This window comes from Plasmodium chabaudi (genome assembly GCF_900002335.3).
Source record: "Plasmodium chabaudi chabaudi strain AS genome assembly, chromosome: 7".
In the NCBI taxonomy this organism is placed as follows: Eukaryota; Apicomplexa; class Aconoidasida; order Haemosporida; family Plasmodiidae; genus Plasmodium; species Plasmodium chabaudi.
Window position 1 is genome coordinate 490,402 of NC_030107.2, and position 26,229 is coordinate 516,630.

Sequence of the window (26,229 nt, forward strand, 5' to 3'; positions counted from 1 at the left end):
TAGATAAAAATATTAATAAATTTTAGCTGTATTTTTTTTTTTGCTTTTAATAAAAGGCTTATTCAAAATAACAATTATAAAGTTTTATAGCACATATTTTTTTTATTGTTTTACTTTTTCTTTTCCATAAAGATATAAAGAAAATATTATTTAAGGATATAAAATGTATTTATTTATTTTAATAAAAAATAGTCACATATCTTTTTCCCTCTTTACATAAAAATACAAGTCATGAAAAATCAGCAATATGCTATGCCTCAATATGCATTATAAAAACAGTTGCTAAACTTTGCAACTACATTTAACTACTTTAATTTATAAAGTATAAATTAATATTATAATTATTAAAGGATAATTTATTCTCCAAATAATTAAACATGTTTATGAAAACATATTATCCTTTTAAAAGGCAAAGTATCAATGTTTATATTTAAAGTTAATTATATAATTTTATAAAACAAATTATGTACAAATATAGTCATTACACATATAAAATAAAAAAGACGATAAATGCATTTAATGCATGTTATACATTAGAAAAATTTTTATAAACAATTTATTAAAGCAAAGAATAGAAAAAATAAATGAATAATATTGTACTATATCATTGTGAAGAAAAAATATTGTGAGTTTTTAATTATTTTTTTTTTGAAATATATATATACATATATTTTCGAAAACAAAAAAAGAAAACTAAAGAAAATGTCAAATAATTAAATAAATATATATGCAATATATACTCATATGTGAGATCAATGTGCCTCACAAAGACCTTACAATGTATTCTCTCCTCTTTTTTCGATGGCATCATCTATTCCGATAAATTACCATGTGATTCATATAATGCCTCCATATTGTTGAAATTTACGTTTGTATCTTTATGCTTTACAATTGGACGTTTTATAAGTGGACGTTTTGTCAATTCATTACGTGCTTCATATTTTGATTTAATAGAACTTTTTTTTTTTAACACATACATATTATCTTCATTTTGGACAATAGTAAATCTTTGAGTATCTCGGTGATTGTTTATATTTCCATCCAATGAACAGGATTTTTTAATACCACCAGGGCCCACGTCATTAAAATTATATTTTATATCATATGCCCTATCTGCCATTTTTTGATTCATATATTGTTCGTAATCGCGATGTTTATTTTGATGATGTTTGAAAAAAAATACAATCGATACTATAACGATTAATATAATTCCTAGAAAGAATAATATCAATGATGAAATTAAAAAAGTGTTGTCATGCTCATATAAATTATATAAAGCATTTTCACATATGTATGATAATATGTCATCATCAATTGACTCATTAGCATCAATGTGTATTTTTTTTCCAATTCTTGGTGATGCACTAAAATCTTTTAAATTTGGATTTGTTAATATTTTAATAGGGATCACAATTTCTCCATATTCTTTTGAATTAGTATCTACAGGTTTAATTCCTATAATTATATCTGTCTCATACATGCCATCTTTATATGCCGAAAATACCACAGGAATACTTTTTTGTTTATCTTTATTTAAATAAAACTTAGCAAAATGACAATCCATTTGCATCCATAAGCCTCCCAATAATGTAGTTAATACTGCTGCTTCTGCATTTACTAAACTATTATGCATTGTTTTTTTTTCCCTCGTCACTATTTTTATGGATGTTCTTGTTATTATTTCTAAAACTTCTTCAGCTTCAGGTATAAATCCTTGGTTATGACATACAGAATATATCAATGCAGCCACTCCAGATACATGAGGAGCTGCCATAGATGTACCTGTATTCGTTTTGTATGTGTTCATCGGCGTAGTGGAATATATATGATGTCCTGGTGCAAGGATGTGCACACTTTTAGCTCCATAATTCGAAAATGGTGAAATTTGTAAGAATTTATTGATAGCACCAACACTATAAAAAATAGAAAGAAAAAAAAAAATATAAAAGATGTATTGCAAATATGAACAAATTGACACAAATACATTACTTTATCTCGAATAAATAAATATATTCATGAAAAAACCAATTATTGCATTCTTAGACATACCTATAAACGTTTTGAAGTTTGTAACTAGCAGGGTATATAGGATAAAGATCGTTGTTTTTATTTTCATTTCCTGCTGCAGCTACCACAACTGTTCCTTTCCCTTTAAAAGTATATTTTAATCTTTGAATAGCTAAATACATATTAGTATCATAATTTCTAGAACCCCAACTAGCATTAATAATTGGCGATTTGTTTAATATACAAACATTTATAGCTTTAATTACATGGAAACTACCTCCATAGTTATCTCCATCAATAAAACGTAAAGATATCAATTTTATATTAGGAGCAACACCAACCATACCTAAAGAATTTGCCGAAGCACCTGCTATTCCAGAAACATGTGTACCATGCCCCGATGTATCCGATGGATTTTGAACCATAAAATCAAAAAATTCATCTGTCATTTCATATTTATCTGAATATTTTGGTATATACACATTACTTGCCAAATCTATATGATTTTTGTCAATCCCAGAATCGATAACGCATATCTTTACATTTTTATTTCCATACCCAGATAAAAGCCAAGCATTAAATACTCTTATAAAAGATAAATTCCAAGTCGAATACTCTTTCAACTCTTTTGGTAATGCGTTCAAAATTCTTTCTTCTATATCAGCTTCTTTTTTGTTTTTACCCTTATATAAAGAGATAATTGATTCTAGACCCCATATTTTTCTTAAAAATGAATATTTTATATTATATAATTTTTTTGGTTTTTTAATATATTTTTCTCCATGTTCATTTAACTTATTCATTACATTGTCTATATCTTCTTTTTTTATATCCTCATCTTCATAATTTCTATCAAATGCTATATAAGTATTTGAAAAATTCCAATTATCGATATAATCCTTGAGCTCATTATGTAACATAATTAATGCTTCTTTTAATATATTTAAATTGCTAATATCAAAAACTGTAGGAATAAAAAAGCACACAAAGTTTATTGGCGACGATATATCATAATTCATATTCTTAATGTCTTTAAAATGCATATTTAGATAGTTTGTGAGTTTAGCATTAGCTTCATCTATAACTTTTCTCATTTCCTTCGAATGTAAATCTAAATCCCCTTGAAAAATTAATATCAATTCTTGTTCTTTCACATTTTTATTCTTTAAGTTTAATAAATACTGATCTGTAAGTTTGTCGACACTCAAAAATTCATTTAAACTATCTTTTCTTGTCGTATCATCAGTTTTCTCATTTAATTTAGTTTTAGAATCGGCATTGTTGCTTTCCTCGTTTTTTTTTCCACTCTCAATATTATCATCTTTCTGGCTATTTGAGACGGATAAAAAGCTAAAAAAACTGCGTACCTTCCCTATAAATCCATGATTATGTTTTTCATTTTCATGAGAATCATTTTTTTCAATGTTTTGATGATTACTAGTTTGATCATTAACTCCACTTGCGTGCCCATTGTCTATTTTTTTTTTTGTTTTTGAATAACCCTTTTCAAAATCAAGAGTTCCAAATCCACTATACAAATTTTCATTATAATATTTTTCTTCTTCCTCTGTCGCACCTTCATTTTGTACTGCTTTCGTTTGAATAAAATTCATTTCCGGTTGTGGAATATCATCTGTTTTTGTAAACTTTGGATTTTTTGTCATTAGAAATATTTTATATCGTCTATTTCCTTCATTACTTAATATTATATGCCTTTGATGTGTGTATTCGGCTTTATTTTTTTCATTATATTCGATATTTAAACTATTTATACTTAGCTTTGAAATATCTGATGCGTCTACTTTTATATCATTTAATATATTTTCAGAATTTGTTATAATTTTATAATGATCAAATGTATATGTTTTTATGTTTTCATCTAAATTTTTCTCTTTGCTTTTGAAATTTCCATAGCCTCGTTCTTTATAGTCAATTTTGTCTTTTAGACTTATATCACTTTTTTTATCATATACTTTTTCGTTACTATTCTCATCACTTGGAATTGTGTTTATATTTTTATTTTCTTCGTCCTGTTCATATATTTTCCCCCTTGGTAAAATGCCATCATTGTTTTCTGCTGAATCCTCCTGCTCTAATGTATCATCCCTTTCTTCTATCAAATCATCATGGTCATCATTCTCTGCATCAGGATGTCTATCAGATAATTCGAGAAAGGTTATTCCCTCATTTTGATTTAATTGACTTCTTTCATCGCCTTCAGAATTTATTTTTTTTTCTATACTTTGTTCAGATCCATCTTTTTGTTTTTTTTTTTTATTCGCTATATATTTTTTTTTGTGAAATTCTGCAGATATTTCATAAATGTTAAATATGGGCTTATAGGCGTCTTTTATATCTTCAATGTGTTTTTCACTATCTTCGATATCACTTACCAAAATCCGATGATCCTTATCAACAAAATTGTAATTTTTCAAATTTGTTGAAAGAATATGCTTATTATACTGGCCCTTATGCAGTATAAATTCAATTAGTATTAAAGATAGAACATAAAATGTTCTCAACATTTTATGAAAGATAAATATAACGGAACTTAAAAAATCATATACAATATATATAAAGAAATATAAAGAAATTATTGAATGCAAATAGTAAATAGTGAAAATATAACTATTTTAATTAATCCTTATTAAAAAAATTAATAAATAAAAAATAGACATTATCATGGATATATGGCTCCTATATACATAAAATGTGCATCATATGAATTTTTTGTGTGTATATTTATATATGTATATTACATATCTATTTTTTTATTTTAATTAAAAGCATTCTCTTTCATATTATAAAAAATCTATATATAGGAGCACAATTTCATTAATAAAAGTTCTACATATTTTTTTGTTCTTCCATTTTTTTGTTTATAATTTAGAGCAATTAATATATTTATTAATAGACATACTTCATGATCCTTAATTTTAATTTTTTTAATAAATAATACTTGTATATTACATTATTTTTAAAAATTTATTACATTTTCTATGCAAATAAAAAAAATGAAAGAATTAATTTTTATATGGTCTTATTGAAGGTAGAGAAAAAAAAAAAAATAAATGGTTCCTAAAAATAATTTAATATAGAATCAATAATAAATCATTCTCACAAATAATGCCTTACGCATTTTCCATATAAATATATATTATACAATGTATGTGCTTATTTATTTATAAAAAATTAAGACAATTAGCACACCATTTTTTTTTAAATAAGAACAAATTTTTAAATGCAACATAAAATAATAAAATTCATAGCAAATTTAATTTCGCGTATATTGGTTTTTTCTTCATCAAAAAAATTAATTATATATATATTTTTTTTGTGTGTTTCATAAAAAACAACAAAACAAATTTAATTATGTATAAAATAAGAGAAAAGTTGTAAAATTAAATATATTGTAGAAATCAATGTGACTCAACTTATTAATTATGTGTGCGCTTAAATTTTTTTTTTTATTTTCCGGTTTAGGAGTGTATATATATAATATACATATTTACACACATTTATTATTTATTTTAATTTTTTTTGTTTATAAATTTCCATTGATTTTAATATTAAAAAAATAAGATTAACAAATGCAACCGAAACATGTAATAGTTACTGTCATTCAGTAAAAAAAAATAAAATACACATAATTAAAAAAAAACATTGCTCTACAATATGGTTTTGAACTATATTTTTATATTATATTTAATAGTTCTTAAATTTATGAATAACAAAAAATGTCTTATTTAAAAATTAAAATGAAATTTTCCATAACACTGAAAATTGAAATGGAAAAAACGAATATTTAAAAAATTTTCCAACTTTTCAATGAACTGTAAAAAGAATTACTCAAAAAAAAATTTTCCTTTTCTCTTGTAATTATATTTATAAATTTTAATAGACCTTTAAAAAAATATATATATTAAATAAAAAGGCAGTGTTGTTAGTGTGTAATAATTTTCTTAGCTAATTAAATATGTTTATTTCAATAATATACTTATCTTAAAGATTAGTATGGTTACCCAAATAATTTGTAAAACATTGGAAAAAATTGTAATTGCGAAAAAAAGGAAAAAAACAATATGGAAAATTAATGCTACCCAGCAAAAGATTATTGTACGGTAAAAAATATATAGAACTCGAATATGTATGTATATATAATATGTGAATTGGTTTATAATTACAAAATGGAGCTTTAAATTTTCCATTAAAAAGCATTATTAATAAAATTGCACATAATTATATTCGAAAGTATTAAATTTCATTAAAGCTATTTTTTCCTGCAAAAATAGCAGTGTCTAACGGCAATAAAATAAATCAATGCAATATGAAAATAAATGCATAAATATGCGTAATTCCTTAATAATATTTATATGTGTCATCATTTTATAAATTTGAAAACCAAAATGGTAACTGTAATAAAGATTTCCATATTACATTTTTGGCTTTATTATTGTATAAAAAAAGGGAATTCATAAAGATTTTATTCTAAAACTAAAAATATATATATGTGCATTCCTCACATACTAAAGTTCATTTATATTGGGTCTAGCTTAAAAAGCACAACCTACTATGACTAGTGTATATTGTTGTTTTCTATATAAATGCCATCATTTATCGGTTTACGAAACTGATATGCAATATGCATATGTATATAGGAATATGGTTAAGCAAAAAGGAATATAAGTAATACAAAAAAATATTAATACAACTTTCATATGTTGTTATAAAAAATATTGATTATACATGCTCATTTTATTCTAATCCCAAATTATTACAAGCTTTTTTTTTTTAATTTATAAAATTATTAAAGTAAATTAAAATTTTCTTATTTTAGTTAAATATTATAATAATCCCATAAATACATTTTCAATATGTGTTACCTATTTAATTTACACGAACATAAAAAACAGCAAATACATAGAAATTCATAGGGAAAATGGAAACAATATTATACATAAAAATATATAATATACATATACATTTCCATAACATATTTTATGATGCTTCTATTATTTAAAAAGTTTTTATATAATATATAAGAAAATTTTAATTATAAAAAAAATTGTAAGCAAAAGGAGTATAAAAATAAATAAGAACTTTTTTGTATTGAAATTAAAGAAGGAAAATAAAAAAAAAAAAAAAATCAATATGTATAATTATGTATGCATATATATATAATTATTTTTTTTTATATACATATAAGTGGTATTAGAGTATTTTTACGATATTTTAAAGGAATATTTCCAAAAATGGTTAATAAATTATAAATTAAACATTTTAAACTGTGAGAAGGAAAAGAAAATAAAATATTCGATAAAAACAAAATAGCTTAAACTATAAAATTTAGTTTTTTCTTTTTCAAAAATTCAAAATATGAATATAATCATACGCGTATACATAAACTGATGATTATATGTTCATATTTTTATGTTTCATTTATACATGTTTTTATTAATATGTTCATATCTATAATCAGTTTATATGTGTTTACATATATATTCTCATATTTGTGATATATGTTTACATGTATTTTTATTATATACTAAATTATTTTTTTTTTGTTCTTTTAATAAAATCGTAAAGGAAATTAAAGGGCTTTTATATGTTGCTGAAGTCCAATATTTCCCCTTGAGACACAAGATAAAATATACATATTCATGATATATATACTATGGCCATATATGAATGATTATCTTGATGAGTATATATTAGCGGAAGAATGCCTTAAATGAAAATTACAAAAAATAGTATAACTAGTATTTGAAGATATATACCAGACATTTCAAATGCGATTTTTTTTATTTTATTAATATTATTTTTTTTCATGCGAACAGATTATGGCATTATTCTTTTTTAGTATATGTGTAATATTTAAATAATTAAGAATAATTTTTAAATATTAAAATAATATCATAACAATACATAATGTTTTAAAGACCAATGGTGTTCGCTATTACAAGACTATAATCATTCCGTAAATAAATAAATATTACATATTATATTTATTTATGTATGTTTATTCCTGTGCTAATACACATATGTATGAACAATAAATAAAACAGAATAAAAGAGACGATTGACAAATATTAACTATACCATATATATTTTCTGTTAATTATGATTAGTGATACACCTGATGCATTAATAGAGATACAAACAGGTTATGCTTATGAATACGTAACAGAAAATATAAACTAAGATCATACCACGGGAGAATATATATTTAAAAAATAGCTAAATAAATCTATTGGTAATCTAAATTAACACACACATACGCACAAAATGATAGGGAACAAAGAAGAAGCATATGAATGCTTCAATTTGGCAAACAGATATATGAAAGCAGGAAATTACAGTCATGCAAAAAATTTATTTTTAAAATCAAAAAGGATGTTTCCTGAAATTGATATAACTGAACAAATAAAAATATGTGATGAAAAAATAAGCAAAAGTGAAAACATAGGAAATGATGACACAGCATCTAGCAATACTAATAGTAGAACATATAAAACTGATCAAAGTAATTTACATGAACGGCATAAATCAAAAGATGATGGTATCGAAAAAATATTAAGAACAAATAATTTTTATGAAATATTAGGTATACCAAAAAATAGTAATGATGAAACTATTAAAAGCGCTTATAAAAAATTAGCGAAAATATATCATCCTGATAAGAATAAAGAAAAAGGGGCTGAAGAAGCTTTTAAAAAAATATCAAAAGCATTTCAACATTTAATAAATAAAGAAAAAAGATATGAATATGATAATAATTTAGAAATGGGCTCTCATTTTCCAGCACATAGAGCAACACATTTCTATTATAGTGATGATTTATTTACTCCCGAAGATTTATTTCGTAGTTTTTTTGGAATAAATTTGGCTACTTGCAATAATAGAGCATTCCGAACTAATATTAATACAGAGCATCCACATAACAATAATAATAATAATAACAATAATAGTCATAATACTCAACGCAACATTTCGATTGCACAACTCTCTATATTTTTAATGATGTTTGTTATATTTTTTCTATCAAGCTATTTTGAGCAACCAAGGGTAAAAAAATTATATACATATCTATGCATGAACCACATTAATATTCCCGTCCTTATACTTTGTGCCTTCGGAAAATATGGATACATTTACATATTAAAAAAATGAATTCTGGCACTTGTGCTCGAATCCTTTTTTTTATAAATAAAAGAGAACAATTATAAGCATGCCTATTTTGTACAAATCATTATATATTTTATATTTTTAATTTGTTTTAATTAGGCTGTATATTCCCTTCAAAAAACGAATTATTTTGATACTGTAAATTATACATCATTAAATAAAATTCGATTTTACACAAAAAGGACATTTGGTTATAACTATCCGAAAAATAGCCATCCTCGTTTTCAAGTAAGTTTTTTTCTCATTTATATGTTTAATAATGTTTATTTGTTATATATATGCAAAATATTATATCACTCTTGTATTATTTTTTTTTTCTAGGTTGAATTTGAAGTAGAATATAAATATTATGAGCACGAATGCCATGTTTTAACTAAAAAAATTAAAAATGATTATCATGGACAAAAAAACAAATACAGTAATTAATTTTTCATACATATATCAATTTAAAATTATGTGCCTGTTTAGTAATTTCGATTTATCTTATAAGCGAATATATATATTTTCCCCTTACCTTTTTCTACTTTAGAACAACAATTAAATTATAAGGACATACCCGAAAGTTGCTTGAAACTAAAAACATTAGAGGTAACGCCATTATCAAAACATTTAATTTAATATGTTCCCTTTTCCATACGTTGAGCAAATGATTATGCATCCTCAACATATGCTTTAACTAATTAGTGTCTTCACAAGTACGTATATATATACACATACATATATGCTTTTTTTTAAAATGCAGGACCAGTACAACAACTACATTATGAAGTTAAAGAAGCGGTGACAATAATATTTTTGTTTTGATAAATTATTTTAAAAAAAATTAAGTAAATAGTTAAAATATATATATGACATGAAGGAACCTATATATAATCTTTTCCATTGTCTTGTCATTTAAATATTTCTAAATATTATTACCCTCTTTATTCACGACATTTTAAATATAATTTTTGTTAAAGTATTTGAAAATTATATTATTTGATTCAGCTTAATTATTATACATTATACCTATGCCTACGTATATGTATATTCCCATTTTAATTGCCACAATCACAAAAATTTCAAAAGCTAAAATTATTAATATTATATACAATTCCTAATATTCATGGTAAGATTTATTATTTACAACTCGGTAGTTGTTTCATTTTCATTTATTTTATGCCTTTTTTCTTTTTTCGTTTACTTATTTGTAATTTCAACATCATATTTTTTAAATTCAATATAATTTATTAGTATGCTTAAAAAATGATTAATATCTGCTATTATATGTATATTTAGCACATATAGTAGTATTAGACAATATACTAAGTAGCATACTATTTTATTCCTTTCTTTGCTCTATTTTTTTTTTTACTATTTATAAATATATAGTGTATATTTTGTTTACAAATTATTTAGTGTCTGCGAATATTTTTATATATATAATATGTATCATACATATTCTCTATTTTTGTTAAATCGTTGTATGATATATAAAAATACAAACTCATTTTTTAAAAAGTTGTTAATATTGCATCATTTTTTCATATTATATATATACGAATTTTATTTTTTCACTTCAAACCTATTATAATATATATTTCCTGAAAAATATATTAATTTAGTTTTATAGTAATAATATAAAAAACAAATAATCAATTTTCAACAATTTTTAAGTCTATATGCTTAAAAGTGTGTCAAAAGGGATAACAAAACAATTTTAATATATTTTTATCTTCTTATGCATTAAAAAAACGAAAAAAAAATATATCTATAAATATATACACTACACGAAAACATATACATTACAAATGTGCTATACATGTCTATGCTTAAAATTCATTTTAATCACTTAATAATATCGTGATTTCATAAGGTACTAGTTATTTGCATAACTTGAAAATTAAAAATATGCATACAAATATAGATAAAGCAACATGCATACTTACGAAGTCTTATAGACACACCTTTCTAATATTAATAAAACAAATAAGCTACTAAAATTTAATTATATAATCTTTAGTTTGCTTTTTTTTTTAAATTTATGGTGCATTGCTATCAGATGTGTGAGATGAATATTCGGGATTACTATTATTCATTTTACCACCTTTATTTAATTCTCTTTCTTCTTTTTTCATAATATAATTTAGATATGCATGATCATATTCTTCATTATTATTGGATGACATATTTTCTAAAAAAGTATTACTTTTTTTTTTATTATAATCAATATCTGTATCAGAAGCGGGATTACTATTGCTCGAGAAATTTTTATTTGATTTGCCCTTTTTATTATCACTTAAATAAGCATCACTATTTATCATTTTTTTCTTTTTATTAAAAGATATTACATCTTTTATATTGTCGTTATATATATTTTTTTCATTTTGAGCGGATTTTACAAAATATGTTTTTTTGTCGAATTTGATATCATCTTTAGTGCTTTTTCTTTTAACCTTTTGATCCAATTTTTTTAGCATACTATTTTTAATATTAGAATATTTTAAATAACGAATTGTTTCGTCCAAACATATTAATATAGAATTATAAAAATTATCATTTAATCCTTTTAATATCATGGCTTTATTTGTTTGTTTATCTTTGGGATTTTTAAATATATGGATTTGTTTCACATCGTATAAGTAATAAGCGCTAGCTAAGTCATAAAAGCTGCATAACGTGAGCATAATATAAAAATAGATATATATAAATATATTGGTTAATTGTTGAAATATGTAACAAATTCTAAGGGATATTTACCTGAATATTTTCACTACAGTAGGATTTATGCCTTTTATTGTTTCTTGGTAAGAGTGCGAATAGACTGTTAAAAATGTCTCTAAAAATGGGGGGGAAAATAAAATATATTCAATTATAGAATAAGCCAAATTTTATCAGTGAAATATTATTAAGCTTTTTTTTTAAATAAAGGATTTTATTTACCTATATTAGTTCCGTCTAATACCATGTAGTTCAATTTTTTTTGTTTATAACTTTCAAATATATTTTTAATAAGTATTCCATTACAACCTATTAAAATGAATAAAAATAAAAAATATATTTATTGTCTTTTTTTGTATATTTGGCTGTTTTCACGTTTTTTCACACACTCAGTTTATACCTTCTTTTCCTATATCCCAAGCCTTTTTTCGAGACAAATTTATTGAAGAAATATCGGGGACATTTTTCCCAGCAGGCTTCCAATGGAAATCTTCCAATACTCTGGTATTTGCACACACAAAAAAATGTAATTATACATATATATTTTTTAATATATTATTTGAATTTATATACATCAAAAAACACACTTACTTGTTTCTATCCAAATCATAACTTATGGTTCTACAATTTTTAAATGGGATCTTTTCGGAACTATAAAAAAAAATAAATAATCAAAGTTGAGGAAAATTATGTTTTCTTTATTTAAAGTTGATTTATTTTAAAAAATATTTGATTTTTCGTTGCTATTGTTTTGCTATCATTTCCTTCTAACCTGCTCATATGTTCTATGTAGCTAACGGTGTGGGATTTTTTTAATTTTTTTTCTTTTTTTTCTTTTTTTTCGTTTTTTGATTTAAAATTATTACTACCAAATGAAGATAAATTATTTTTTTCATCTATGGGCTGTGAATTGCAAGAATCTGAATGTTCATTTTCACTTGAAGAACTGGAACTAGACTCATCCGAATTTTCCAAAAAATCATTTACATCTTTGTATGATTCTACGCTAGTTTCGCTTTCATTATTTTGTACTGCATAAAAAGAAGAGAGCATATATATATTATGGAAAACCAGCATGAGAGATATCCAATTTAATAAATGGGAAAATTATGTTTTCGAATATTATTTGGGTACACTAAAAAACTCACCTATTTCATTGTAGGAAATAAAAACATCTTGAATGTTTTCATCATGCAATGATTCCTTTATTCTTTTCATTTTTTTATTTTATTAATAACTTTATAAGAGAGAAATTAAAAAAAATATAATAATATACATATATGCACAGTAATGCGTAAAAATGTGAATACATTTTTAAATGCATATATTTAATTATATGCATAAATCTATACATAATATATGTATGTCATAGCCTTTTAAATATTACAACCGTATATTTAGGGTATAAACAAATTATATTAATATGTTTTTTATTTTTTTATTAAAGATAATTTATTTAAAAATTATTAGTTAATTAAAAAGGTAATTTAAAAATATATATACAATATTTATATACATATTTATTTATATTAACGAATATAAAAAGATGGTTACATAAAAATGTATACAAACACATTTATGCAAAGTATAGATGAAACACAAACAATATATTTTAATAGTGCACAAACTATGCCTAAAAGGGGAAATATATATATTTTTTTTTTCAACGCCTTTTGTTATTTATAAACATAGCTAGCATTATAAAAATATAAACAATATTCATAATTATGCATTTTCCATGATAAAAAAAACAAATAATTAAAATTTTTATAAAAATTTAATAAAAATAATGATATACATATGCATATGTATACCTAAATAAAATAAACAGAATATTAAGCATAGAAGTGGGATATAAGTACATTAATTATTTCCCAATTTGCATTTCCCCCCCAAAATAAATACCATATAAAATATTTTGCTTTTTCTCTCTATAATGTTAATTCTTTCTTAATTTATTTCATTATAGTTCCATCTTTGTATACTAATATCTCTGAATTACCAGCATCATTTTTCATCAAATGATTAATTATATAATTAACTTTATCCGTAACTAGTTCTATCATATGTTTGTATTTTATATTTAACTCTGTAACATCACATAATTTAGTAACTAATACTCGATGTTTTTTACGTTTTAGTGCATCACCATATATTTCGTATATAGCTTTAATCCATGGAAATGTATTTACTATTAGAATATTTTCTTCAGTTAATGCATTTAAAATAAATTCTAATAATTTTATAGAATATTTTTTTCCAAGATTTTTTATTGTATCATAAACCATGCTACCACATTTTTTATTAATTATAACCTTCAACATATTATATCTTTTTAAAGATAAATTCATTTTGATCATAGAACTCATAACTATAAAATTATTATTTAAATTGTGATCACCATCATTAACATAATTGTCTATTTGCTTACTTTGATGTAATGAATTATATTTATTATTCATGGTGTCAATATTATCAGCTTCGTCTTTTTTTCCTATTTTTTCCGATTTGTTCTTTTTATTTTTTTCTAGCGTTTCATTTTCTTCATCACTTCCTTTTTTTCTTTTTTTTGATTTTGTATATTCTTCATTATGTATTATATCACCATTTAATTGTTCGTTATTGCCTTTTTTTTTTTTTTTTTTTTTTTTTTCATTTTGATCGTCTTCGTTCTCTTCATCATCGTCATCCTCTGAATGTTCGCTTTCTTCCTCGTCACTCTCTTCTCTATCTCTTTCCATTCCATCGCTATCTTTTTTTCCTGTTTCTCTTTTCTCTTCTTTCCTTCCATTTCCTCTTTCTTCTCTCTTTTCATCTTCTTCTTCTCCTTCATCATTATCTTCGCCATTTTTGTTGTCCGATTTGTTCCCCTTCCTATATGATGCTACATTTTCTTCTTCAATTTGGTCTATCTCTTGATTGGTTTCATGTTCATCGATTTCATTTTCATTAATCAAAAGGGACAATGGGCTGTAGGTATTTGCACTTCCTATGGAGTGAACAGATAAATTCGAATTTTCCCTTGAGTTATTATATTCTGTAGAATCAGATAATGCTTCATTTTTTTTTAAGTAATAACTTATTCCATTTTCGGAAATATCATTTTGATTACTCTCAATATGATTATCATTTTTTATACTTTCAAATTTTATATCCTCGTATTGATTAGTTATAATAGTTGTTTCTTCAGTTTTATTTTCTTTATTTTCTCGAATTAAATCCAAATCAGTTTCCCCCTGTTTTATTTGTTCGCCCTCTGAACTATAATCACTATAATAATATGCATCGTCGGCATTTTTGTCACTGTTATTCCACGTTATGTCACTATCGATAAATGAATCACTATCTGAATAACAAGAGAATTTGGATTTATTTATTATTTTATTTAATAAATTTTTTTTATCATTTATATCCATTGAAGATGTTATTCCAATAATTTTATTATTAGAATCGATTACACTTAGAGAATTTGTTTCATGATTAGTTTCTGGATCAGATAAAAAATCATGATGAATTTGTATAGTATAAATAGTAGCCATATTTTCAGTCATTAAAACTGTATCTATAAAAAAATTACTGTTTATATATTTTTCTTTATTTGATATATGTTCCATATATTTATTAAAATTGTTTGATAATTTTTTTTTTTTTTGAATTATATTTTTCTGCTTTATTACTCTATTATAAAATATATCAGTAGCATTATTTATATTAATTGTCTTGTATGGTAAAGCCATATATACAATTGGATTTGCATTGTTTATGTGCACAAGTCCAAATTTAAATTTTTCGTAATCTAAATAATCTATAAAATAAATTAAAACTTTTCCATTTTCACTAAAAACTAGTAAATATAATTTTATACTGTTTTCTTTGTTTTTTTCATTATCCGAATTATTAGCCGCATCGGTTTCATCTCCTTTCATTTTATCAATCACATTATTTTTTGTTTCTTTTATTTCGTTATTTTCTTCGTTTATATTTATACCATTAAAATTTTTTAGCGCATCTGTGTTGGTAGCCATTCCAGTTGCTACTTTAAAAAAGAAGGCTCCCTTTATATTTTCTCCATTTAATTTATCTATACACAATTTAGCTAAACACTTTTTTTTATTTTTAAACACACCCTTGACAAGTTTGTAAATAATAACTTCTTTATTGGTGTAACTACAGGCATGTATTACCTGCTTATACTCATTTCTAATTTTATAAAAATTGTTTTTATATGAATGAAATGCATATTCTTCTGCATCCATTTTATTTCTGGATGGAAGACTCATATTAGTGTTTTTTAATTTTAATGATTTATCTTTTAAATAGGCTAATTTTAAAAAGTATAATCTACTACTTGTTTTTAAATATATAACATTTTTACTATTATAACAAAAATTTAATTTTAATGGAGGCTCTATTAAATTTAATAAAACACTGCAATCTCCATTCAAATTAGTATAATATAAAGAATTATTATTTTCTTTAATAAATATTATATCTTTTTTTAAATATACAAAATCTATAGGGTCACAATCGTTTAAATGTACTAAGCGTGTCTTTTCCTTATTTTCAGTGTTATATGTATAAAATAAATTATCAGAAAGTAATAATAAATTTGATTCATTTTCTAAATATCCTTTAGAAAAAGACCCTAATGTTAGTGTACTGCTAATTTCATATTGCTTCAATTTATCGCTTTTGGATTTTAATTTGAAAAAATTCATCTTATAATTTTTGTCATTTTCATTATTTTTTATTATTTGATTTACTAACAGATTATTCCCTCTTACTTCTATTATGCTTCCATTTTGATCCATCTTTTTGTCGTAATTATGATTATTCGTATCCTCAAAATTTATATGAATGTATATATTGCATATATAATATAAAAAATACAGATATGCAAAATATATTATATTTAGCCCTTTGGGTATTACGAATTTTCTGTTTTCTTTTTGTTAAGCTACCAAATATTACAAAAAAATGTTCGATATTTTGGTTAATAAGCCAAAAAATTATTATAAATACTTTACATATATATGATTTAATTATATAAATATTATAATATATATCATTGAATAAATGGAAACAATTGGGAAAAGATATGCATTTTTATTACGAATTAAATAGCGTTATAAAAGTAAAATTAACAGGGAATTTGCAAAATTGATGTTTTTTCTTAAATTTTTCTTCTTTGTTCATAATTCAAGAAGAAAAGTAATCCAAAACTATTACTCCACCCATTAACTTCTTTTCCATTGTTCTTATTATATTTATTTGTTTTTTTTCCGTTTTGTTACAAAATTAAAAATAAATATACAACATTAATTTTTTTTCTATATTCAAAAAACAAAAAAAATAAAATCAAATCAACGGGATATATATTTGAATAATGCATTAATTCGGTTATTGCTACCCATATTATGCATTATTATTATTTCGATTTTTTTGATAGTAAAATAATACTGTTAGCGTATTGTATATATATGCATACTATTCAATAGTATAAAAAAAACATATTTAAGCCAATGGATTTTTCTATGCATATACATAATTAAAAAAAAATTATTATATATATTATTCATTATTTTTTATTTTTTATTATATATATAATATAAATGAATATTTGTGTTTATCATTTTTAATGGGTTATTATACTGAAGTTTTATATATACGCAAATATAGATATGTATATACCCATATTTGTATAGCTCTTATTATACTCATTTTTATATGTCATAAAAAATATATGATTTCCCCTTACACAACTTTCCTTTTTGAAAATTAATCGTTTCCAATATAGGTTAAGTTTAAATGACTGGTGGTGTTTTTTAATGGTATTTTTTTTAAGATGGTTTATAAAAAAAAATATATATAGGACATTTTTAAATACATTGAACAGGACATTTTATATTATATAATATATATTTGAATTCTTCGTATGCAAAAACACAGTTTAAAAGATAATAAATGCCATTACGGCATTTATTATTACACCCATTTGTAGGAAACTATGTTTTGGGTATATTTCTGTTTTTTTTTAAAAGCTTTCTATGAAATTATAAAATTGATTATGATGCATTTGTATTATAATTATGGGCTCCATGCCATTATTATAAAGCTAAAAATCGTATATTTGTACGAATATATACTTATAGATATATAAGTGGTATTATCATTGGTTGTTATAAGTCAGTAAATGCATATATTATAAAAATTTTAACTACATACTTATTTTCTATATATAAAATCTTATAAAAATATACCTAAGCATAAAGCATATATACATATATAAATATGTGCATATACACTGTAACTATGCACGAATGATAGTAGTAATATAAAAAAAATCGCTAATCAGTGCTTAAATGATTATATATATTTCTTTTTTATATAATATTACAGTATATAAATACTGTTGCTCATAAGATTATATTTCTTGTCTGTCTTTTTAAAAGCGCATATAGTATATATATATTATATGAGCTCACTTAAAAATCCTCAAATATAGTATGATGGAATTTAAAGTGATATTCTTTATAGACACTTTTAAATTTTTAAATCAAGAAAGAGATAAATATAATTATGGTATTATCATTTTATCTATGCACTATATTCAAAAGATTATTTGCTCGTTGTATGATGCATATGGTCTTTTTGAATTACAGCATTATGTAAAACTCAAGCCCATCCGTATTTTATTCTATCAACTTTTTTTTAATGAATAAGTATATTTACATATAACCCCATTTTAAATGCCCACATATATATACATTATTTGTGGAAAATATAATTCGGTATAAAATATAAAAACAGTATGAAAAAATTAAAATAAACACTTACAAAAAACAAAATTATATTTGATCATTGAGCAAATTATTTAATGCATCATTATTTATAATATATATGCATTTTGTACCAAATGTATACTCATACTTCTACAATAGGGATTTACATAATTGTGGAAGAAATCATATACTACTACAAAATGATGTAATCATAATATAAATGCCACTATTCACATAATTCTCTTTTATTGTATAAATAAAAAAAAATTCTATTACTTTTTTTCGTCCTTTTCTTCCCTTTTTAAAAAAAAGTTATAACATGTAAATTTATATATTTTTTCATATTTTCCCTCACAATTGCGTTCATAAAACGGTGTGTGCAGCAGGTCTACTATGTTAAAATTTAATTAAAAGAATGGTAAAAAACAAATAAAATTAAAAAACATAAAAGAGATCAATAAAAATGTATGGCATAATATGCTTACTTTTTATTTAAGAATTAATATTTTAGAATTATGGTAAATAAAACAGGATGAGGAAATGTAATATACCCTAAATGTCTGATACCTATAACATGTATACACACATGTTATATATTATATATATATAAATCTATCTATATATCATATCACTTATGTAACATAAGTAGCTTTAATTATATAATAAATTTTATTTATGAACAAGTCATACAAAAAAGTGATTTATGATAGGTAAATTAAACATGTAAAAACAACCAATTCTAAAACACCTAATAAATTACCTTAACATTCATAAATATATATATAATACAAATGATAAAAGCCGTAACTAAAAAAAAAAATTATGTACAATTAATAAAAAACAAGCTATTTATAGTTCAATATTATATAATATATATATAATTATGAATATTATGATTAACAAATAATATCATCCTATATCCTTTACTTAAAAATAACTAAAATAAAAATGATTTCATATCACTACACACAGCATAAAATGTTTTTTTAAAAATGAATATAAAAAATACTATTTTTTCCCTTTGTTATTTAAGTACAATCTTTCACATATGTAAATATTATATAATAAATATGCTGTTATCTTTTCTTAATTTTCGCTTTTTTTTTTGTGAAAAATTATTTTTTTTTAAATATATTTTTTTTTTAAATTTAAATAGCTTTTAGTATGTATTAAAAAATGATATATTGATTTATTATAGCAACTATTAATTTATAAAACACTATATATACGTATATACATATATTATTATTATGTGCTATTTAATACGTAGCATTTGCATGTAATGTATATATAATAAATTATAGTTATATAATTATTTACCCATTATTCTCATTGCTTCATATTAGATTAATAATTTTCTTTTTATATATATATTAATATATATAAATTTATATGGGTATACACATAAAAATATATATTTCTTATCGTATATCATTATATTAATCAAAGTAAAAACATATACGCATTTAATAAAAATTACATGAGCGGCTGAATAAAAGTCAAAATCAGCATAAATATTTCCAAAGAACGAAGGAATAAAGATAATATATTTATAATAATATAATAAAACATAAATATTACATTATTATATTATATATAAAAGATAAATTTTCCTAATTAAGGTGGGGGAGCACACAAAAAGATAACGAAGAAATAGTTTTAAACAATATAAATGTTTAAAATTATGTTAAATTAAAACACAAAGCGAAACAAATATTATTTTTCTATTTGGTAAGTATTTATGTTAATTTAATATATATATAATATTTATATATATATACATACATATAATGTATATTGTATAATATCCATGAGTTTATTTTGGTATCCATTTCGTATAATATAATAACATTATTTGTAGCCATTATAATATGTGACATTAGGAGAATTTCTATGTATACATTATTATAATGCTCATGCAACAGGGAATCCCTGTATGTATATTACATAGATAAATACGCTGTGCTACATGTACTACGTTTTTGATTATATATGCATATTATATACAAAGTTTATATGAAGTATTATCATTATGGACATCCATGTACAGTCCATACATAGTATTATTGTATACATACATTAAATATTCAAAGCAGCTAATAAAACTGCAATGTTTGCATTGCATACCATTTAAACATGATTAAAGCATAATTTATATTCTACTTATATGCACATATTGTTATAGCATACAATTTGGTACAGTTTTTTCTCATGCATACATGTATATTTATTAAACTGTTTATAAACTTATTTAGTGTTTTTATATCACTGCTTTATTTTATAGTGCATGTTTTTTATTTCTTCTATTGCCGCATGCTATTTTTGTTTATTACTAAAATTCTATTTATAAAAATACATTTATATGAAGGAAAATATAGCAAGCGGCATTATAAATTGACTTGTGAAATGTGTTAATATAGCATGCTAATTGTTAGCTATAATTGATGCAAAATGTGTATATGTTTTTTGAAATCTATGAATTCCATACGAATATGTACACATTACACTAATCTCATATGCATCTGTTATTTATATATTTATTCATATATATGAAAATAAAATTAGAAACTCCTGTTCTCCCTTTTATATGTGTAATAAAAGTAAACGTATCCATAAATATTTTTTTATTTTATATTTGTTCCCCTTAAAAATAATATTAATTTAAAAAATATATATTGAAATATTAATGTGCATAATACTTTTGCGAAATCACTACAAATATCATATATTTTTACATAAAAAGACACTTTTAGTAATTAAAATATGAAATTCAGTGAATATATTGGAACAAATTATTTAAATAGTATTTATATTATTTTCATTTTAGTTTATGTTATATTTAATTTTATAATTTAGTACTCTCTTAGGCAATTAAATAAGGGGAAATGCATTTATTTCATTACACACATTTATATAATTATATAACATTTCAATTATGGCATTATAAATTTTAATATTTTTTGATAAAATTTATTACATAAAGGAGATATATTGTAGTTTATTTATGTGGGTATCAAAGATAAAATTTATATGTATATACAATATATATATATGTTTCATTAGCACACAGACTAATGAATATACATGAATATGTTATGATGTATGTACTTAATTTATTTTCACAGTTTTTATAATTTTGTTATATCTGCATATAGAAATTTACATATTTATTTATTCCTTCTTTTATGCAGTTATAATACAAAATAATAATCATGGAAATAAGAGTAGCAAACAAATATGCATTAGGGAAAAAGTTAGGAAGTGGATCGTTTGGTGACATTTATGTTGCCAAAGATATTGTAACTATGGAAGAGTTTGCTGTTAAATTAGTAAGTCAAAAACATTTACGAAAATAAAGGAATATAAAATATCATTGGAGGACGTATATAAAACATTTGTCTTTTATTACGTTTCACGGTGCCGTATATTATACTTCTTGATTATTATTATATGTTTTATTGATATCCAAATTCGTTTTCGTAATTTTAGGAATCGACAAGATCGAAACATCCCCAGTTATTATATGAATCAAAACTTTATAAAATATTAGGAGGAGGAAGTATGAAATATTAAATTTGAATGGAAAATATAAATGCACATATATATAACTACTAATCAACCATATATATTTTTTTAATTTATCTCTGTTTATAGTTGGCGTTCCTAAAGTTTACTGGTATGGTATAGAAGGAGATTTCACTATTATGGTTCTTGATTTATTGGGGCCATCTTTAGAGGATCTTTTTACCCTTTGTAATAGAAAATTTTCTTTAAAAACTGTCCTTATGACAGCAGATCAAATGGTTAGAAACTGACTATAAAAAATAATATCTATATAACCTTGCACAAGCTGCATAAGCATACGCTATAACATAATACATATGCCCTATTGTTATATTACCACAATCATTATTAATATTTTCCCTTCTTTTGTCAATCTTTACCACATTACAGTTAAATAGAATCGAATATGTCCATTCAAAAAACTTTATACACAGAGATATTAAACCAGATAACTTTTTAATAGGTACAATGCCGTAAATATAGCAAATGATAAGACCAAATAAGAATATTACTATTTAAAATTTTTGTATTCATAATGTATATTTTGCTTCATTTAATTCTTTAATTTTTTAGGACGAGGAAAAAAAGTTACATTAATTCATATAATTGATTTTGGTCTTGCAAAAAAATATAGAGATTCAAGATCACATACCCATATACCATATAAAGAAGGAAAAAATTTAACAGGAACAGCAAGATATGCTAGTATAAATACTCATTTAGGTACGTTTATTTTTGAAATATATAATTTTCTTTATTTTTTTACTATTTCATGAATAAAAATATGCACATATTGGTATAATTTTCGTATTTATATAGGAATTGAACAATCACGTAGGGATGATATTGAAGCCCTAGGATATGTTCTCATGTATTTTCTTCGAGGAAGTTTGCCATGGCAAGGACTTAAGGCCATTTCAAAAAAGGATAAATATGATAAAATTATGGAAAAAAAAATATCAACATCTGTAGAAGTTTTGTGTAGAAATACAAGCTGTAAGAAATAAACCATCTAATTATTTTATATTTGAATGCGTGGATTTCAGAAATATGGAAAAAACATTTATATAAATAATTATTATATATTCGATGTCATTTTGTATTCTTATTTGTTTTCCCCTTTGCAGTCGAGTTTGTTACTTATTTAAATTATTGTCGATCTTTAAGATTTGAAGATAGACCCGATTATACATATTTAAGAAGGCTTTTAAAAGATTTGTTTATTAGGTAAGTGATTACAGAAAAAATTTATCATTTGTATAGTTATTTATAAGCATTTCTTATGGAATATGCGTATCATTCATTCTTCTGTTCATGCTCCCAAAAAAATAAATAAAAAAATTAAAAGCGTCGTGTGTGTACAATATGCATACCTTATATACGCCTACAATTAAAATAATTAATGAATAAATTCCATTTTTTTCAGAGAGGGTTTTACCTATGATTTTCTTTTTGATTGGACATGCGTATATGCATCAGAAAAAGATAAAAAAAAAATGTTAGAGAATAAAAATCGATTTGATCAAATTGCAGATCAAGAAGGACGAGTGAAACAAAATTAAAAAATATATGCAATGTTTTTTTTGAAAAAAATAAATACATAGTCACATCTTCCTCATATAGTCACATAATAAACAAAAATAATGGATAGACAACGAAAGATTATTAATCAAATAATAATCAACTACGGAGCTATATTATCAACATTGTTGTATAGTGCAAATGTTTCAAAAAGATGATATTATTATTTATTATTAGTTTTTTTTCTCTCCCCTTATATTTCCTTTCCTTTCCCTTTTTTTTTACATATTTTTAAATATAGTGTATTTATATAATTATATCATTTTTAATATCAAAAAAAGGAAAGTAAAAATAAATTGATTCCATAAATATTGATATATTTGTGTGTATCTATTATGTTTTACTTAATGAATATATTCTATATCCAAATTTAATATAGGTGAAAAGGGAAGAGAAAAAATTCGGATGGTTAAAATTTTATGTGATTAAATTATATATTTTCTTTTTCGTTCCCCTTCTATGTATTTTTATCGTTTTATATATTTTCGTATTTCTTCTTTTCCATTTACCTTTTCTTTTTTATTTTACCCATCATCTTTTTATAATTTATTGCATTATATATGAAGTTGTTTTTAAAAAAATTTTATTTTCCATTTTTACAGTTTACCTTTTTTTATTTTCTCATTTTAATAAATTTATCATATAAAACATTTATTTTGAAAAATATAAAGTATGCAATGATTTTCATAATTGTAAATATGCACTGTTATGTGTACAAAATTATGTATTTTGTTGTATATGAATAATATTCATATTATACGCAATACTCTATAAAAACTCAAAATTATCACAACTATATTAGTATAATATAAAAATATAATTATTTATTTTTATCACTTTTCTTTAAACATGCCACTTCAATTAAATGGCTTTTTCAAGTGTGTAAAATATTTGTGATGAATGACGATAGCTCACGAATGATTCTTTAATAATATTTTTTTTTAATATATATAGTATTCTTTTTTCCCCTTTAAATGCATCATGATACAATAGACATGTATATGTAGTAATATTAGAGAGTTATATGCGTCTATCCCTATATTTACACAACACTTTCAAGTATATATAATTTTATTTTATATATAGAAAGACTCATGTAGTTAGAAAGCAATTCTATATTTTTCTTATTCAATGGTTTAACGATCAAATGTGAGTTAAATGGAAATATGTAAGCTATTAGCGTAAAAAACGGATACCTATGCATATGTGTGTATATAATAAAATGTGTTGGTGATTTTTAAAGTGATTATGCGCATGTACCCCCCTTTTAATTCATTAAGCATATTTATATTTATTTTATAAAGATGTTAATCTAGTTGATAATTTTTATTAGTCAGAGCAGTATATATTAAGTCAATCAATTATGATGAATAAATTAAACTTATTTTATTTTTTTGTGATATAGCAATAGTATAATGTTCGAATAATACTATATCGACCAATTACACTTTAAATAAGATACATATATATATTTTTAAATTATACGCATGAACAGTATAAGAGTATCCCTTCTTTGTTTCACACTGTTCTCCATATAAACTATTAAGGTTTATTATTTTCATTCTACTAAAACTTAAAACAAATGTGATTAAAAGATTTTCTTTCTTTTTTTGTATAGATTAACACTAAGAAATATATAGGTATAAGGGAAAATATATAGAAAGAAAAAAAGTTGTATGGTATAGTTTTCCTTATATAATAATGTGGGTTATATTTTTTATAATATACTGCTGATTTTTAAGTATATATTTTTCTTTTATATATATAAACAAAGTTTACTCTTTATAATACATTTTTCATGCTTATCGAGGAAAATATAAATTTATAATTATGTATATTTTTTAGTTAAAAATATTGCAGCTTTTTTTTATAACGACCACAGAACTGGCACAATAATAATTTTCAATATTTAATTTTACAAATATATTTTATATATAACGAATTTAATATGTAATAAATTTTATATAAATAAGGTGTCGTATTATTTATGTATTATATGTGTTGGCCTACTATTATAAAAAAGCATGACTCTTGAAAATAAAAAAAATAGTGATATTAAAAGCGAGAATAATATATAATGAGCATCATCAATTTTACTTTTACATATCCTTATGAAAGATAAAAAAAATTAAATATAATATTATTTATAAAATGTATAAATAAAGGATTATTTTGTATGTATCTATGGTTTGTTAATTATATTTATAGGCACAATTACTACAATTGTTATTGTTGCTATATATTATTATTGTTATTTTTTTCTTTCACTCTATATTAAAATTTTTAAATGGGATACTCATTTTATATTTATTAATTTTTTTTTGCATAATTAACTATTATATATTAATTTATAATATGTAAAGTTGGATGTAATATTAAATTTGCATATTTCCACATTTATTTATCTACT

General features: G+C 22.6%; 5 protein-coding genes across 5 annotated transcripts; 2 read left to right on the forward strand and 3 right to left on the reverse strand.

Annotated features, from left to right (window-relative positions):
* Window positions 1-811: 811 nt before the first annotated feature.
* PCHAS_0713000 (subtilisin-like protease 2, putative) lies at window positions 812-4,532 on the reverse strand (the record flags this gene model as incomplete). The annotated part of the gene is made up of 2 exons (XM_733528.2): window positions 812-1,913; window positions 2,050-4,532. The coding sequence occupies 2 exons, from the start codon at window positions 4,530-4,532 to the stop codon at window positions 812-814; spliced, it is 3,585 nt and encodes a 1,194-aa protein (XP_738621.2).
* Window positions 4,533-8,292: 3,760 nt separating this feature from the next.
* PCHAS_0713100 (DnaJ protein, putative) lies at window positions 8,293-9,976 on the forward strand (the record flags this gene model as incomplete). Its single annotated transcript, XM_016797653.1, has 5 exons — window positions 8,293-9,072; window positions 9,292-9,420; window positions 9,514-9,610; window positions 9,722-9,780; window positions 9,935-9,976. The coding sequence occupies 5 exons, from the start codon at window positions 8,293-8,295 to the stop codon at window positions 9,974-9,976; spliced, it is 1,107 nt and encodes a 368-aa protein (XP_016653585.1).
* Window positions 9,977-11,213: 1,237 nt separating this feature from the next.
* Window positions 11,214-13,110, reverse strand: PCHAS_0713200 (conserved Plasmodium protein, unknown function; the record flags this gene model as incomplete). Its single annotated transcript, XM_016797654.1, has 7 exons — window positions 11,214-11,841; window positions 11,932-12,010; window positions 12,115-12,201; window positions 12,293-12,393; window positions 12,484-12,543; window positions 12,665-12,923; window positions 13,041-13,110. 7 exons carry the CDS (start codon window positions 13,108-13,110, stop codon window positions 11,214-11,216), a joined length of 1,284 nt encoding a protein of 427 aa, XP_016653586.1.
* A 737-nt stretch (window positions 13,111-13,847) lies between these two features.
* PCHAS_0713300 (conserved Plasmodium protein, unknown function) lies at window positions 13,848-16,703 on the reverse strand (the record flags this gene model as incomplete). The annotated part of the gene is made up of 1 exon (XM_016797655.1): window positions 13,848-16,703. One exon carries the CDS (start codon window positions 16,701-16,703, stop codon window positions 13,848-13,850), a length of 2,856 nt encoding a protein of 951 aa, XP_016653587.1.
* A 5,183-nt stretch (window positions 16,704-21,886) lies between these two features.
* Window positions 21,887-23,800, forward strand: PCHAS_0713400 (casein kinase 1, putative; the record flags this gene model as incomplete). The annotated part of the gene is made up of 8 exons (XM_016797657.1): window positions 21,887-22,003; window positions 22,164-22,233; window positions 22,329-22,477; window positions 22,629-22,701; window positions 22,812-22,961; window positions 23,058-23,234; window positions 23,366-23,465; window positions 23,665-23,800. 8 exons carry the CDS (start codon window positions 21,887-21,889, stop codon window positions 23,798-23,800), a joined length of 972 nt encoding a protein of 323 aa, XP_016653588.1.
* Window positions 23,801-26,229: the final 2,429 nt, after the last annotated feature.